Source organism: Salvelinus fontinalis, chromosome 27 (assembly GCF_029448725.1).
Source record: "Salvelinus fontinalis isolate EN_2023a chromosome 27, ASM2944872v1, whole genome shotgun sequence".
NCBI lineage: Eukaryota > Metazoa > Chordata > Actinopteri > Salmoniformes > Salmonidae > Salvelinus > Salvelinus fontinalis.
In genome coordinates this window covers 38,021,786-38,035,795 of record NC_074691.1, presented here as the reverse complement: position 1 = coordinate 38,035,795, position 14,010 = coordinate 38,021,786, and the positions used below count along the sequence as shown (strand labels likewise).

Below are 14,010 nucleotides of genomic sequence, written 5' to 3'. Positions count from 1 at the left end.
CCTGCACCAACGGAGGGACCTGCCTGGACCGCATCAACGACTACACCTGTGCCTGCCCCCCGGGGTTCGCCGGCCGAAACTGTGACCGCGTCCTGGACGAGTGCTCCATGCGCCCCTGTCTCAACGGAGGACTCTGCACCGGGGAAGGGGGTCCGGGGAAATCCCCCACCACCTGTATCTGTCCCACCGGCTTCACTGGACCCCGCTGTCAGTTCTTTGCAGTGACCCTGCCAGTCGGTGGTGAGAGGATCAACGGAGAGAGCCAAGATGGCTTCCAGTGGGCGGCAGTTTCCCTGGCTGTAGGGCTGGTTGCGTTTCTGGTGCTGCTATGCATGGTGGGGCTGGCTCTAAGACACATCCACAGGCAGATGGGCAGGGACAGAGGAGACCGGGAGACCATGAACAACCTATCAGACGTACAGAAGGATAACCTTATCCCTGCCTCCCAGCTGAAGAACACCAATCAGAAGGTGGTACTGGAGGTAGACTGCGAATCAGAGAAGTCAAATTTTATCCACAAGAACTATCACTTGGACTATAGTAACGCAAAGTCGAAGGAGTTCAAGGATGATAAGTCGCAAGAGGATAAAAGACTAAATCACATTTACGACAAGTGTTTAGAAGAGAAAATACCGATGAGTGGAATGTACAGGTAAAAGAATGTACATGTTTCTATAAATTAAGGTTTCTATCTTGATCTACAAACATGGCAATATACCTTGATACCTATGGCTAGGCTACTTATAGCGCTAGGTATCATTGCTACACTAACACTCCAGGAAACTGTTTCCGTACATGTGTGAAAGTTGAAAGGTCATGCGTTCTGGATATTATTTCTATAGGCTATAAATCTGTTCTGTTTACTGTGAGAGGGAAAAACGGTCTTTTTAAGTCGCACCAGGACCTGAATACAATGGTTTAAACCCTGCCGCTACTCTCCCCCCCTGTAACGTAGACGCTGGGAGTCGAGAAGCAGTTTAATATCACAAAGAACATGGAACGATACAACATAGGAGTAGCATCTAGATATGAACAAACAGAAACAATACTGCCTGGGGAAGGAACCAAAGGGAGATGCCAGATAAAGGGGAGGTAATGGAGTCTAGGTGTGTTAAATGATGAAGCTCAGGTGTGCGTAATGATGATGCCAGGTGTGCGTAATGATGATCCAAGTTGCGCGTAATGATGATGCCAGGTGCGAGTAATGATGATTGCCAGGACCGGTGGTTAGTATCCCGGCGACATCGAACGCCGGAGGGAAGGAGCGGGAGTAGACGTGATAACCCCATACAGATGTAGGATCTTAATTTGATCACTCTTATGTTGCTGAGAATTGCAGAGAATGCAAACATGTAGTCTATTTGAGTTTGTCACTTCCACTTTGACATTTCAGACTTGACCTCAACAACAAAAATGTCCATTAAATATATTCCACATAATAATCCACATTTCCTGTCGCTGCAGGATTATTTTCCTGCTGTAGCAAACTTGCACAAATTAAGATCCTACATCTGTACCCATACTGTATACACACGTACACCTCCAGGTACACACACACACACACACACACACACACACACACACACACACACACACACACACACACACACACACACACACACACACACACACACACACACACACACACACACACACTCTTGACCCGATCTCACACGGGACCCAAAGGATCAACAGCCAAGTCCGAAGCCCAATCACAACCCCCAATCCACCCACATGCATCCACAGCAAGCCCCTGTACAGCAGGATCCTAATTATTTCAAAATGCTATTTTAATCTCACAAAGACCACTAACAACAGACCCAACCAACAGGCTCCTTGGAAAACAGGCAGTAACTGCTCATTTGGTTGAAAATGATTTAATGTCATTTTTGCAACATTAAATACAAGCATAATAATGTGAACAAGTATCCTGCCTCTATTGTGTTTTGTAGAAATTGATGGTTCATGTTAGCAGTAACTGTATAAAGTTACTGTGAAATCAAGGTAAATAAAAGCCATTTTTTTCAGTTCCAAGCTATGAGCAGTTACTGGTCAGAATACTGGGCTTCATTTTCACACAGTTTACTGAGCCATACTTCACCCCCATCAGTAGGCTACACACACACATGCACACACACACACACACAAAACACACACACACAGAGAGAGACAGACACAGTTTAGCCAAATGCTTCTACTTTGTGTCGTTAAGGTAGGCTAACAGTGTGTGATGACTCGTGTGTCGTTAAGGTAGGCTAACAGTGTGTGATGACTCGTGTGTCGTTAAGGTAGGCTAACAGTGTGTGTTGACTCGTGTGTCGTTAAGGTAGGCTAACAGTGTGTGTTGACTCGTGTGTCGTTAAGGTAGGCTAACAGTGTGTGTTGACTCGTGTGTCGTTAAGGTAGGCTAACAGTGTGTGTTGACTCGTGTGTCGTTAAGGTAGGCTAACAGTGTGTGTTGACTCGTGTGTCGTTAAGGTAGACTAACAGTGTGTGTTGACTCGTGTGTCGTTAAGGTAGGCTAACAATGTGTGTTAACTCGTGTGTCGTTAAGGTAGGCTAACAGTGTGTGTTGACTCGTGTGTCGTTAAGGTAGGCTAACAGTGTGTGTTGACTCGTGTGTCGTTAAGGTAGGCTAACAGTGTGTGTTGACTCGTGTGTCGTTAAGGTAGGCTAACAGTGTGTGTTGACTCGTGTGTCGTTAAGGTAGACTAACAGTGTGTGTTGACTCGTGTGTCGTTAAGGTAGGCTAACAGTGTGTGATGACTCGTGTGTCGTTAAGGTAGGCTAACAGTGTGTGTTGACTCGTGTGTCGTTAAGGTAGGCTAACAGTGTGTGTTGACTCGCGTGTCGTTAAGGTAGGCTAACAGTGTGTGTTGACTCGTGTGTCGTTAAGGTAGGCTAACAGTGTGTGTTGACTCGTGTGTCGTTAAGGTAGGCTAACAGTGTGTGTTGACTCGTGTGTCGTTAAGGTAGGCTAACAGTGTGTGTTGACTCGTGTGTCGTTAAGGTAGGCTAACAGTGTGTGTTGACTCGCGTGTCGTTAAGGTAGGCTAACAGTGTGTGTTGACTCGTGTGTCGTTAAGGTAGGCTAACAGTGTGTGTTGACTTGTGTGTCGTTAAGGTAGGCTAACAGTGTGTGTTGACTCGCGTGTCGTTAAGGTAGGCTAACAGTGTGTGTTAACTCGTGTGTCGTTAAGGTAGGCTAACAGTGTGTGTTGACTCGTGTGTCGTTAAGGTAGGCTAACAGTATGTGATGACTCGTGTGTCGTTAAGGTAGGCTAACAGTGTGTGTTGACTCGTGTGTCGTTAAGGTAGGCTAACAGTATGTGTTGACTTGTGTGTTTTGCAGTGAAACGGAGGAGTGTAGGATATCAACGATATGTTCCCCTCGAGACTCTCAGATCTACCAGTCTGTCTTTGTTATAGGAGAAGAGAAGAGGGAGTGCGTCATAGCAACAGAGGTAAGACAAGAAAAATACAACAGCTACAAAAAAAAGTACTTATCTGAAGTATTTCATGTCACTCTTATAGTATCAATGATATTTATGGTTGGGGGTGTTTCGTATTTTTTTTTTTTTTACACACATTGTACTACATATTATTTTATTTAAAAATAAGCCAGAGATCCTGTAGGCATATATAGCAGGGACTTCAGAAAGCATTCACACCCCTTGACATTTTCCACGTTGTGTTGTCTTACAGCCTGATTTTAAAATGGATTAAATTGAGATTTGCTGTCACTGGCCTACACACAATACCCCTTAATGTCAAAGTGGAATTATGTTTTTCCAAATTAATAAAAAATTATAAGATTAAATGTTTTAAGTCGGTAAGTATTCAACCCCTTTGTTACGGCAAGCCTAAATAAGTTCAGGAGTAAACATTTGGTTAACAAGTCACATAAGTTGCATGGACTGTGTGTAATAGAGTTTAACATGATTTTTGAATGACTGCCTCATCTCTGTACCCACACATACAATTATCTGTAAGGTCCCTCGGTTAAGCAGTGAATTTCAAATATAGATTCAACCACAAAGACCAGGGAGGTTTTCCAATGTTTCGCAAAGAAGGGCACGTATTGGTTGATGGGTAAAAAAAAAAGCAGACATTGAATATCACTTTGAGTATGGTGAAGTTATTAATTATACTTTGGATGGTGTATCAATACACCTAGTCACTACAAAGATACAGGCGTCCTTCCTAACTCAGTTTCCGGAGAGGAAGGAAACCGCTCAGGGATTTCACCATGAGGCCAGTGGTGACTTGAAAACAGTTACAGAGTTTAATGGCTGTGATAGGAGAAAACTGAGGATGGATCAACAATATTGTAGTTACTCCACAATACTAACCTAAATGACAGAGTGAAAAGAAGGACGCCTGTACAGAATATAAATATTCCAAAACATGCATCCTGTTTTCTACAAGGCACTAAAGTAATACTGCAAAAAATGTGGCAAAGCAATTCACTTTTTGTTCTGAATACAAAGTGTTATGTTTGGGGCAAATCCAATCGAACACATTACTGACTAACAATATCCATATTTTCAAGCATAGTGGTGGCTGCATCATGTTATGGGTTTGCTTGTAATCGTTAAGGACTGGGGAGTTTTTCAGGATTAAAAAAAAAACTCATGGCACAGGAAAAATCCTAATGGAAAACCTGGTTCACTCTGCTTTCCACCAGACACTATGAGATTAACTCGGCCACTCAGGAACATTCACTGTCTTCTTGGAAAGCAATTCCACTGTAGATTTGACCTTGTGTTTTAGGTTATTGTCCTGCTGTCAGGTGAATTCAAGTTTTGACTTAAATCTATTTGAAAATCTATGGCAAGACCTGAAAATTGTTGTCTAGCAATGATCAACAACCAATTTGACAGAGCTTGAAGAATTTTGAAAAGAATAACGGGCAAATATTTCTGTATTTACTTTTTTTTCTTCAAAAAACATGTTTTCACTTTGTCATTGTGGGGTATTGTGTGCAGATGGGTGAGATTTTAGTTTTTCTAAAACCCTTATTTTACCAGGTAAGTTGACTGAGAAAACATTCTCATTTACAGCAACGACCTGAGAAATAGTTACAGGGGAGAGGAGGGGGGATGAATGAGGCAATTGGAAGCTGGGGATGATTAGTTGGCCATGATGGTATGAGGGTCAGATTGGGAATTTAGTCAGAACACCGGGGTTAACATCCGAAAGACGGCACCCTACAGTGACAAAAAATCCCAATTTAATCCATTTTGATTTCAGGCTGTAACACAACAAAATGTGGAATAAGTCAAGGGGTGTGAAAACTTTCTGATAGGACTGTCTGCCAAGTCAGTATAGATGGAGTAATCTTATAATGCTCTCTCTAAACTACAAAAGGGTACCAAATCACTATTCTTCAAACTGACAATTTGATGGTCTAAGGAAGGGGATACGTTTTTGTTCAAGTACAGGAATATAGTTTTGATACCTTTTAAACTTTACTGTGTCTCTCAAACCCCTATGTCTTAAAGGCCCAGTGTAGTCAAAAACATGATTTCTCTATATTTTATGTATATTTCCACACTATGAGTTTGGAATAATCCTGTGAAATTATGAAAATTATGATACTACTCTTTTAGTGTAAGAGCTGTTTAAAAAGGCCGCAGAAAATTTCTGCTTGTTTCAGTGGGATGAAGTTTTGGCCTGCCTGGTGACATCATCAGGCGGTGAACTAGTTAATAGACAGACCAATAAGATTTTTTTTTTAAGTTCCAAACCTCTCTGCCAATAAGAGCTATTGTTTTTTCTGTTTCCACTCAGACCACTCCCAGACAATTCTAGCTCAGTTCTTGCTTGAGAAATTTCTCTTCGCTAAAATGCTATTTTTTTAATTTATTTTTGACCATTTTAATTGAAAACAATCACAGTAAGGTACTTCATTATTACACAGAAATTATTTTTGATACGGAGATAAAAATTGCTGCATTATTGGACTTTTAACACCGAGGTGCTGAGTGGAATTGAGGGAGGATGTTGCCAAGCAAAACACAATGGCGATAGTATACCAGCAAGTATAGATGACATAACCTTTGTGATTGGCTTATATGAGTGGTATTATCTTGGGATATGTGTGCAGTTTCCCAGTTCATAGAGAAAAGGGGAATTAGGGCTCACTGCTTACCTCTCATCTGTTCTTCTTCTCTTCCTCCCAGGTATAAAGCTGTGTGAGGTAGAAAAGCGAGGGAGCAAGAAAGGCGGAGGAGAAAGGCAATCAAAGGCAGAAAATATTTTTCTGGATTGTTTACAAAAAAACCCGAGGAGAGACTAAATATCTGTTTCTGGTGTCACTGCTGCTCTGGAGCACTTGAGAGACGGGACCATAGAGAAAAACAGAGAGACAGAGAGGAGAGCGGAATCTCTGGAGCACTTGAGAGACGGGACCATAGAGAAAAACAGAGAGACAGAGAGACAGAGAGGAGAGCGGAATCTCTGGAGCACTTGAGAGACGGGACCATAGAGAAAAACAGAGAGACAGAGAGACAGAGAGGAGAGCGGAATCTCTGGAGCACTTGAGAGACGGGACCATAGAGAAAAACAGAGAGACAGAGAGGAGAGCGGAATCTCTCCTCTGTGAATTAAAAAAAAAATGAACACTCTAGACTGAACTTTACTGAACTTTAACATTGACCAAGTGTTTGTATACAAAACGTGTACAGTTCACAGTCATGCACCTATTAACTTCTGGGAACAAATGGTTAAATGAACTGTTAAATGACTGACTGAACTGCACTGGGTGTGGAGGGGACTGGTAGAGTGTCATTAGGCAAAACAATGAACCTGAATTGAACTCATCTGTCCTTGGCAGCGATTGGAGGAGACGGTAGGTAAAACAGGAAAAATGTCCGTAGCTCGTAGTTGAACCCTGAGCACTCAGTTGACCCTTGACTTATCTCCTGGGATAATCATGGTGACTAACGACAGCCAACTAATCAAAATGGAGGTGCCTGAGATTCGACTGATCTTTAACCCTTAGCCAGCATCATTGACCAGCTATGCAGGGTCCAGGGTGGAGCTAACTCAATGAAACTCACCCACTGACCGCCACGACCCACCAGCAGTCGAAACCACAACCACAACAAACACACTGAGAACGATGAATGTCCGACTGAACAAACAAACAAACGTCTCATCGTTCAATCTCTAGAAACAAAATACCTGGTTGGACTTTTCCGGACTTTTCCATTTCATGCAAAACGGTGAAAAGATTGTATGTCTAAAATTACTAGAAGCCTAAAAGAGTGTGTTTGGATGCTAAAAAACCCGTCTTCATGGAGCATTTGACCTACAAAAATAAAAAAAACGGAGGTGGAAAATACACTTTTTTAATCGACAGTAATTTGGAGGTTTCGTGCACTAAATAGGGTATATACATTTAAGACGCAACAAATAAATCACAGAAACGCAATACTCAGGTGTATTGCCAGCAGTAGTCCAAGAGAACAGGAAGGGAACTGACGGACAAGTTGATATTTACTACATCCCAAATGGCACTCTATTTCCTATATAGTGCACTACTTTTGACCAGAGCCTTATGAGCTCCGGTCAAAAGTAGTGCACTAAGTAGGGACTTAGGGTGTACTTTGGGACTTTGACAATAACAGCCCTGAAATAAAGAGACACAAAAGGATTCATAAAAGACACTGTCATACCACTGCCTGCCTATAATGACTTTCTGAAATGACAGAACACAAAAATGTACTTTTTTTTTTTAAATGATGATTATTTCCAGAGTTTAATTTAAATATTGATGAATGCTACGACTGCTCTTTCTATGTTTTATAATATTATTTTGTATATAAGGACCAAACTTCTGAAGAATAAAACACTTTAATTCCTTGTTAATATTTTGATGCCAGTGAATGAAAAGGGAGATGATGTTGTGGTGTTTTTTTAATAATGAAGAAAATATTACTGATGCTTTGCCATTTCGTCTATTGTTTTTCACCAAAGTGATTATATATTTTAAAGGGAGCGGTAAAACTACAGAGATCCTATTACATGACATATTACATTCCATTTCTAATATGTAACTCTATGGATAGAACGATGCAAACTGGTATACTTGACCATACACAAAACCTACATTCTCTAACTCATCTGAAACACACAGTCAACAACCTTACCAAACGTGACAACAACTAAACGCTGACTCTATCAAGTAACTTACCTAGATATGGAGCTGGCTATTTACAGTAACTTACCTAGATATGGAGCTGGCTATATACAGTAACTTACCTAGATATGGAGCTGGCTATATACAGTAACTTACCCAGATATGGAGCTGGCTATTTACAGTAACTTACCTAGATATGGAGCTGGCTATATACAGTAACTTACCCAGATATGGAGCTGGCTATTTACAGTAACTTACCTAGATATGGAGCTGGCTATATACAGTAACTTACCCAGATATGGAGCTGGCTATTTACAGTAACTTACCTAGATATGGAGCTGGCTATATACAGTAACTTAACCAGAAATGGAGCTGGCTAGTTACAGTAACTTACCTAGATATGGAGCTGGCTATATACAGTAACTTACCTAGAAATGGAGCTGGCTATTTACAGTAACTTACCTAGATATGGAGCTGGCTATTTACAGTAACTTACCTACATATGGAGCTGGCTATATACAGCAACTTACCTAGATATGGAGCTGGCTATTTACAGTAACTTACCTAGATATGGAGCTGGCTATTTACAGTAACTTACCTAGATATGGAGCTGGCTATATACAGTAACTTACCCAGATATGGAGCTGGCTATTTACAGTAACTTACCTAGATATGGAGCTGGCTATATACAGTAACTTAACCAGAAATGGAGCTGGCTAGTTACAGTAACTTACCTAGATATGGAGCTGGCTATATACAGTAACTTACCTAGAAATGGAGCTGGCTATTTACAGTAACTTACCTAGATATGGAGCTGGCTATTTACAGTAACTTACCTAGATATGGAGCTGGCTATATGCAGTAACTTACCCAGATATGGAGCTGGCTATATACAGTAACTTACCTAGATATGGAGCTGGCTATATACAGTAACTTACCCAGATATGAAGCTGGCTATTTACAGTAACTTACCTAGATATGGAGCTGGCTATATACAGTAACTTACCTAGATATGGAGCTGGCTAGTTACAGTAACTTACCTAGATATGGAGCTGGCTATTTACAGTAACTTACCTAGATAGGGAGCTGGTGATATACAGTAACTTACCTAGATATGGAGCTGGCTATATACAGTAACTTAACCAGATATGGAGCTGGCTATATACAGTAACTTACCTAAATATGGAAATGGCTATATACAGTAACTTACCTAGATATGGAGCTGGCTATATACAGTAACTTACCTACATATGTAGCTGGCTAGTTACAGTAACTTAACCAGATATTGAGCTGGTTATATACAGTAACTTACCTAGATATGGAGCTGGCTATATACAGTAACTTAACCAGATATGGAGCTGGCTATTTACAGTAACTTACCTAGATATGGAGCTGGCTATATACAGTAACTTAACCAGATATGGAGCTGGCTATTTACAGTAACTTACCTAGATATGGAGCTGGCTATATACAGTAACTTACCTAGATATGGAGCTGGCTATTTACAGTAACTTACCTAGATATGGAGCTGGCTATATACAGTAACTTACCTACATATGGAGCTGGCTATATACAGTAACTTACCTAGATATGGAGCTGGCTATTTACAGTAACTTACCTACATATGGAGCTGGCTATATACAGTAACTTACCTAGATATGGAGCTGGCTAGTTACAGTAACTTACCTAGATATGGAGCTGGCTATATACAGTAACTTACCTAGAAATGGAGCTGGCTATTTACAGTAACTTACCTAGATATGGAGCTGGCTATTTACAGTAACTTACCTAGATATGGAGCTGGCTATATGCAGTAACTTACCCAGATATGGAGCTGGCTATATACAGTAACTTACCTAGATATGGAGCTGGCTATATACAGTAACTTACCCAGATATGAAGCTGGCTATTTACAGTAACTTACCTAGATATGGAGCTGGCTATATACAGTAACTTACCTAGATATGGAGCTGGCTATTTACAGTAACTTACCTAGATATGGAGCTGGCTATATACAGTAACTTACCTAGATTTGGAGCTGGCTATTTACAGTAACTTAACCAGATATGGAGCTGGCTATATACAGTAACTTACCTAAATATGGAAATGGCTATATACAGTAACTTACCCAGATATGAAGCTGGCTAGTTACAGTAACTTACCTAGATATGGAGCTGGCTATATACAGTAACTTACCTAGAAATGGAGCTGGCTATTTACAGTAACTTACCTAGATATGGAGCTGGCTATTTACAGTAACTTACCTAGATATGGAGCTGGCTATATGCAGTAACTTACCCAGATATGGAGCTGGCTATATACAGTAACTTACCTAGATATGGAGCTGGCTATATACAGTAACTTACCCAGATATGAAGCTGGCTATTTACAGTAACTTACCTAGATATGGAGCTGGCTATATACAGTAACTTACCTAGATATGGAGCTGGCTAGTTACAGTAACTTACCTAGATATGGAGCTGGCTATTTACAGTAACTTACCTAGATATGGAGCTGGTGATATACAGTAACTTACCTAGATATGGAGCTGGCTATATACAGTAACTTAACCAGATATGGAGCTGGCTATATACAGTAACTTACCTAAATATGGAAATGGCTATATACAGTAACTTACCTAGATATGGAGCTGGCTATATACAGTAACTTACCTACATATGTAGCTGGCTATTTACAGTAACTTAACCAGATATTGAGCTGGTTATATACAGTAACTTACCTAGATATGGAGCTGGCTATATACAGTAACTTAACCAGATATGGAGCTGGCTATTTACAGTAACTTAACCAGATATGGAGCTGGCTATTTACAGTAACTTACCTAGATATGGAGCTGGCTATATACAGTAACTTACCTAGATATGGAGCTGGCTATTTACAGTAACTTACCTAGATATGGAGCTGGCTATATACAGTAACTTACCTACATATGGAGCTGGCTATATACAGTAACTTACCTAGATATGGAGCTGGCTATTTACAGTAACTTACCTACATATGGAGCTGGCTATATACAGTAACTTACCTAGATATGGAGCTGGCTAGTTACAGTAACTTACCTAGATATGGATCTGGCTATATACAGTAACTTACCTAGAAATGGAGCTGGCTATTTACAGTAACTTACCTAGATATGGAGCTGGCTATTTACAGTAACTTACCTAGATATGGAGCTGGCTATATGCAGTAACTTACCCAGATATGGAGCTGGCTATATACAGTAACTTACCTAGATATGGAGCTGGCTATATACAGTAACTTACCCAGATATGAAGCTGGCTATTTACAGTAACTTACCTAGATATGGAGCTGGCTATATACAGTAACTTACCTAGATATGGAGCTGGCTATTTACAGTAACTTACCTAGATATGGAGCTGGCTATATGCAGTAACTTACCCAGATATGGAGCTGGCTATATACAGTAACTTACCTAGATATGGAGCTGGCTATATACAGTAACTTACCCAGATATGAAGCTGGCTATTTACAGTAACTTACCTAGATATGGAGCTGGCTATATACAGTAACTTACCTAGATATGGAGCTGGCTATTTACAGTAACTTACCTAGATATGGAGCTGGCTATATACAGTAACTTACCTAGATTTGGAGCTGGCTATTTACAGTAACTTAACCAGATATGGAGCTGGCTATATACAGTAACTTACCTAAATATGGAAATGGCTATATACAGTAACTTACCCAGATATGAAGCTGGCTATTTACAGTAACTTACCTAGATATGGAGCTGGCTATATACAGTAACTTACCCAGATATGGAGCTGGCTATTTACAGTAACTTACCTAGATATGGAGCTGGCTATATACAGTAACTTACCTACATATGGAGCTGGCTATATACAGTAACTTACCCAGATTTGGAGCTTGCTATTTACAGTAACTTACCTAGATATGGAGCTGGCTATATACAGTAACTTACCTAGAAATGGAGCTGGCTATTTACAGTAACTTACCTAGATATGGAGCTGGCTATTTACAGTAACTTACCTAGATATGGAGCTGGCTATTTACAGTAACTTACCTAGATATAGAGCTGGCTATTTACAGTAACTTACCTAGATATGGAGCTGGCTATATACAGTAACTTACCCAGATATGAAGCTGGCTATATACAGTAACTTACCCAGATATGGAGCTGGCTATTTACAGTAACTTACCTAGATATGGAGCTGGCTATATACAGTAACTTACCCAGATATGGAGCTGGCTATTTACAGTAACTTACCTAGATATGGAGCTGGCTATATACAGTAACTTAACCAGAAATGGAGCTGGCTAGTTACAGTAACTTACCTAGATATGGAGCTGGCTATATACAGTAACTTACCTAGAAATGGAGCTGGCTATTTACAGTAACTTACCTAGATATGGAGCTGGCTATTTACAGTAACTTACCTACATATGGAGCTGGCTATATACAGCAACTTACCTAGATATGGAGCTGGCTATTTACAGTAACTTACCTAGATATGGAGCTGGCTATTTACAGTAACTTACCTAGATATGGAGCTGGCTATATACAGTAACTTACCCAGATATGGAGCTGGCTATTTACAGTAACTTACCTAGATATGGAGCTGGCTATATACAGTAACTTAACCAGAAATGGAGCTGGCTAGTTACAGTAACTTACCTAGATATGGAGCTGGCTATATACAGTAACTTACCTAGAAATGGAGCTGGCTATTTACAGTAACTTACCTAGATATGGAGCTGGCTATTTACAGTAACTTACCTAGATATGGAGCTGGCTATATGCAGTAACTTACCCAGATATGGAGCTGGCTATATACAGTAACTTACCTAGATATGGAGCTGGCTATATACAGTAACTTACCCAGATATGAAGCTGGCTATTTACAGTAACTTACCTAGATATGGAGCTGGCTATATACAGTAACTTACCTAGATATGGAGCTGGCTAGTTACAGTAACTTACCTAGATATGGAGCTGGCTATTTACAGTAACTTACCTAGATAGGGAGCTGGTGATATACAGTAACTTACCTAGATATGGAGCTGGCTATATACAGTAACTTAACCAGATATGGAGCTGGCTATATACAGTAACTTACCTAAATATGGAAATGGCTATATACAGTAACTTACCTAGATATGGAGCTGGCTATATACAGTAACTTACCTACATATGTAGCTGGCTATTTACAGTAACTTAACCAGATATTGAGCTGGTTATATACAGTATCTTACCTAGATATGGAGCTGGCTATATACAGTAACTTAACCAGATATGGAGCTGGCTATTTACAGTAACTTACCTAGATATGGAGCTGGCTATATACAGTAACTTAACCAGATATGGAGCTGGCTATTTACAGTAACTTACCTAGATATGGAGCTGGCTATATACAGTAACTTACCTAGATATGGAGCTGGCTATTTACAGTAACTTACCTAGATATGGAGCTGGCTATATACAGTAACTTACCTACATATGGAGCTGGCTATATACAGTAACTTACCTAGATATGGAGCTGGCTATTTACAGTAACTTACCTACATATGGAGCTGGCTATATACAGTAACTTACCTAGATATGGAGCTGGCTAGTTACAGTAACTTACCTAGATATGGAGCTGGCTATATACAGTAACTTACCTAGAAATGGAGCTGGCTATTTACAGTAACTTACCTAGATATGGAGCTGGCTATTTACAGTAACTTACCTAGATATGGAGCTGGCTATATGCAGTAACTTACCCAGATATGGAGCTGGCTATATACAGTAACTTACCTAGATATGGAGCTGGCTATATACAGTAACTTACCCAGATATGAAGCTGGCTATTTACAGTAAC

General features: G+C 40.2%; 1 protein-coding gene across 1 annotated transcript in view; it reads left to right on the top strand.

The window, feature by feature from the left end:
* dll4 (delta-like 4 (Drosophila)) overlaps window positions 1-7,948 on the top strand; it is a 22,571-nt gene extending 14,623 nt beyond the window's left edge. Inside the window, exons 9-11 of the mRNA XM_055885697.1 lie at window positions 1-652; window positions 3,353-3,464; window positions 6,186-7,948. The exon at window positions 1-652 is cut by the window's left edge and continues 102 nt beyond it. Of these exons, the coding sequence (XP_055741672.1) occupies window positions 1-652; window positions 3,353-3,464; window positions 6,186-6,191 (770 nt within the window). The 3' untranslated portion in view covers window positions 6,192-7,948. The remainder of the gene's footprint in view (window positions 653-3,352; window positions 3,465-6,185) is intronic.
* Window positions 7,949-14,010: the final 6,062 nt, after the last annotated feature.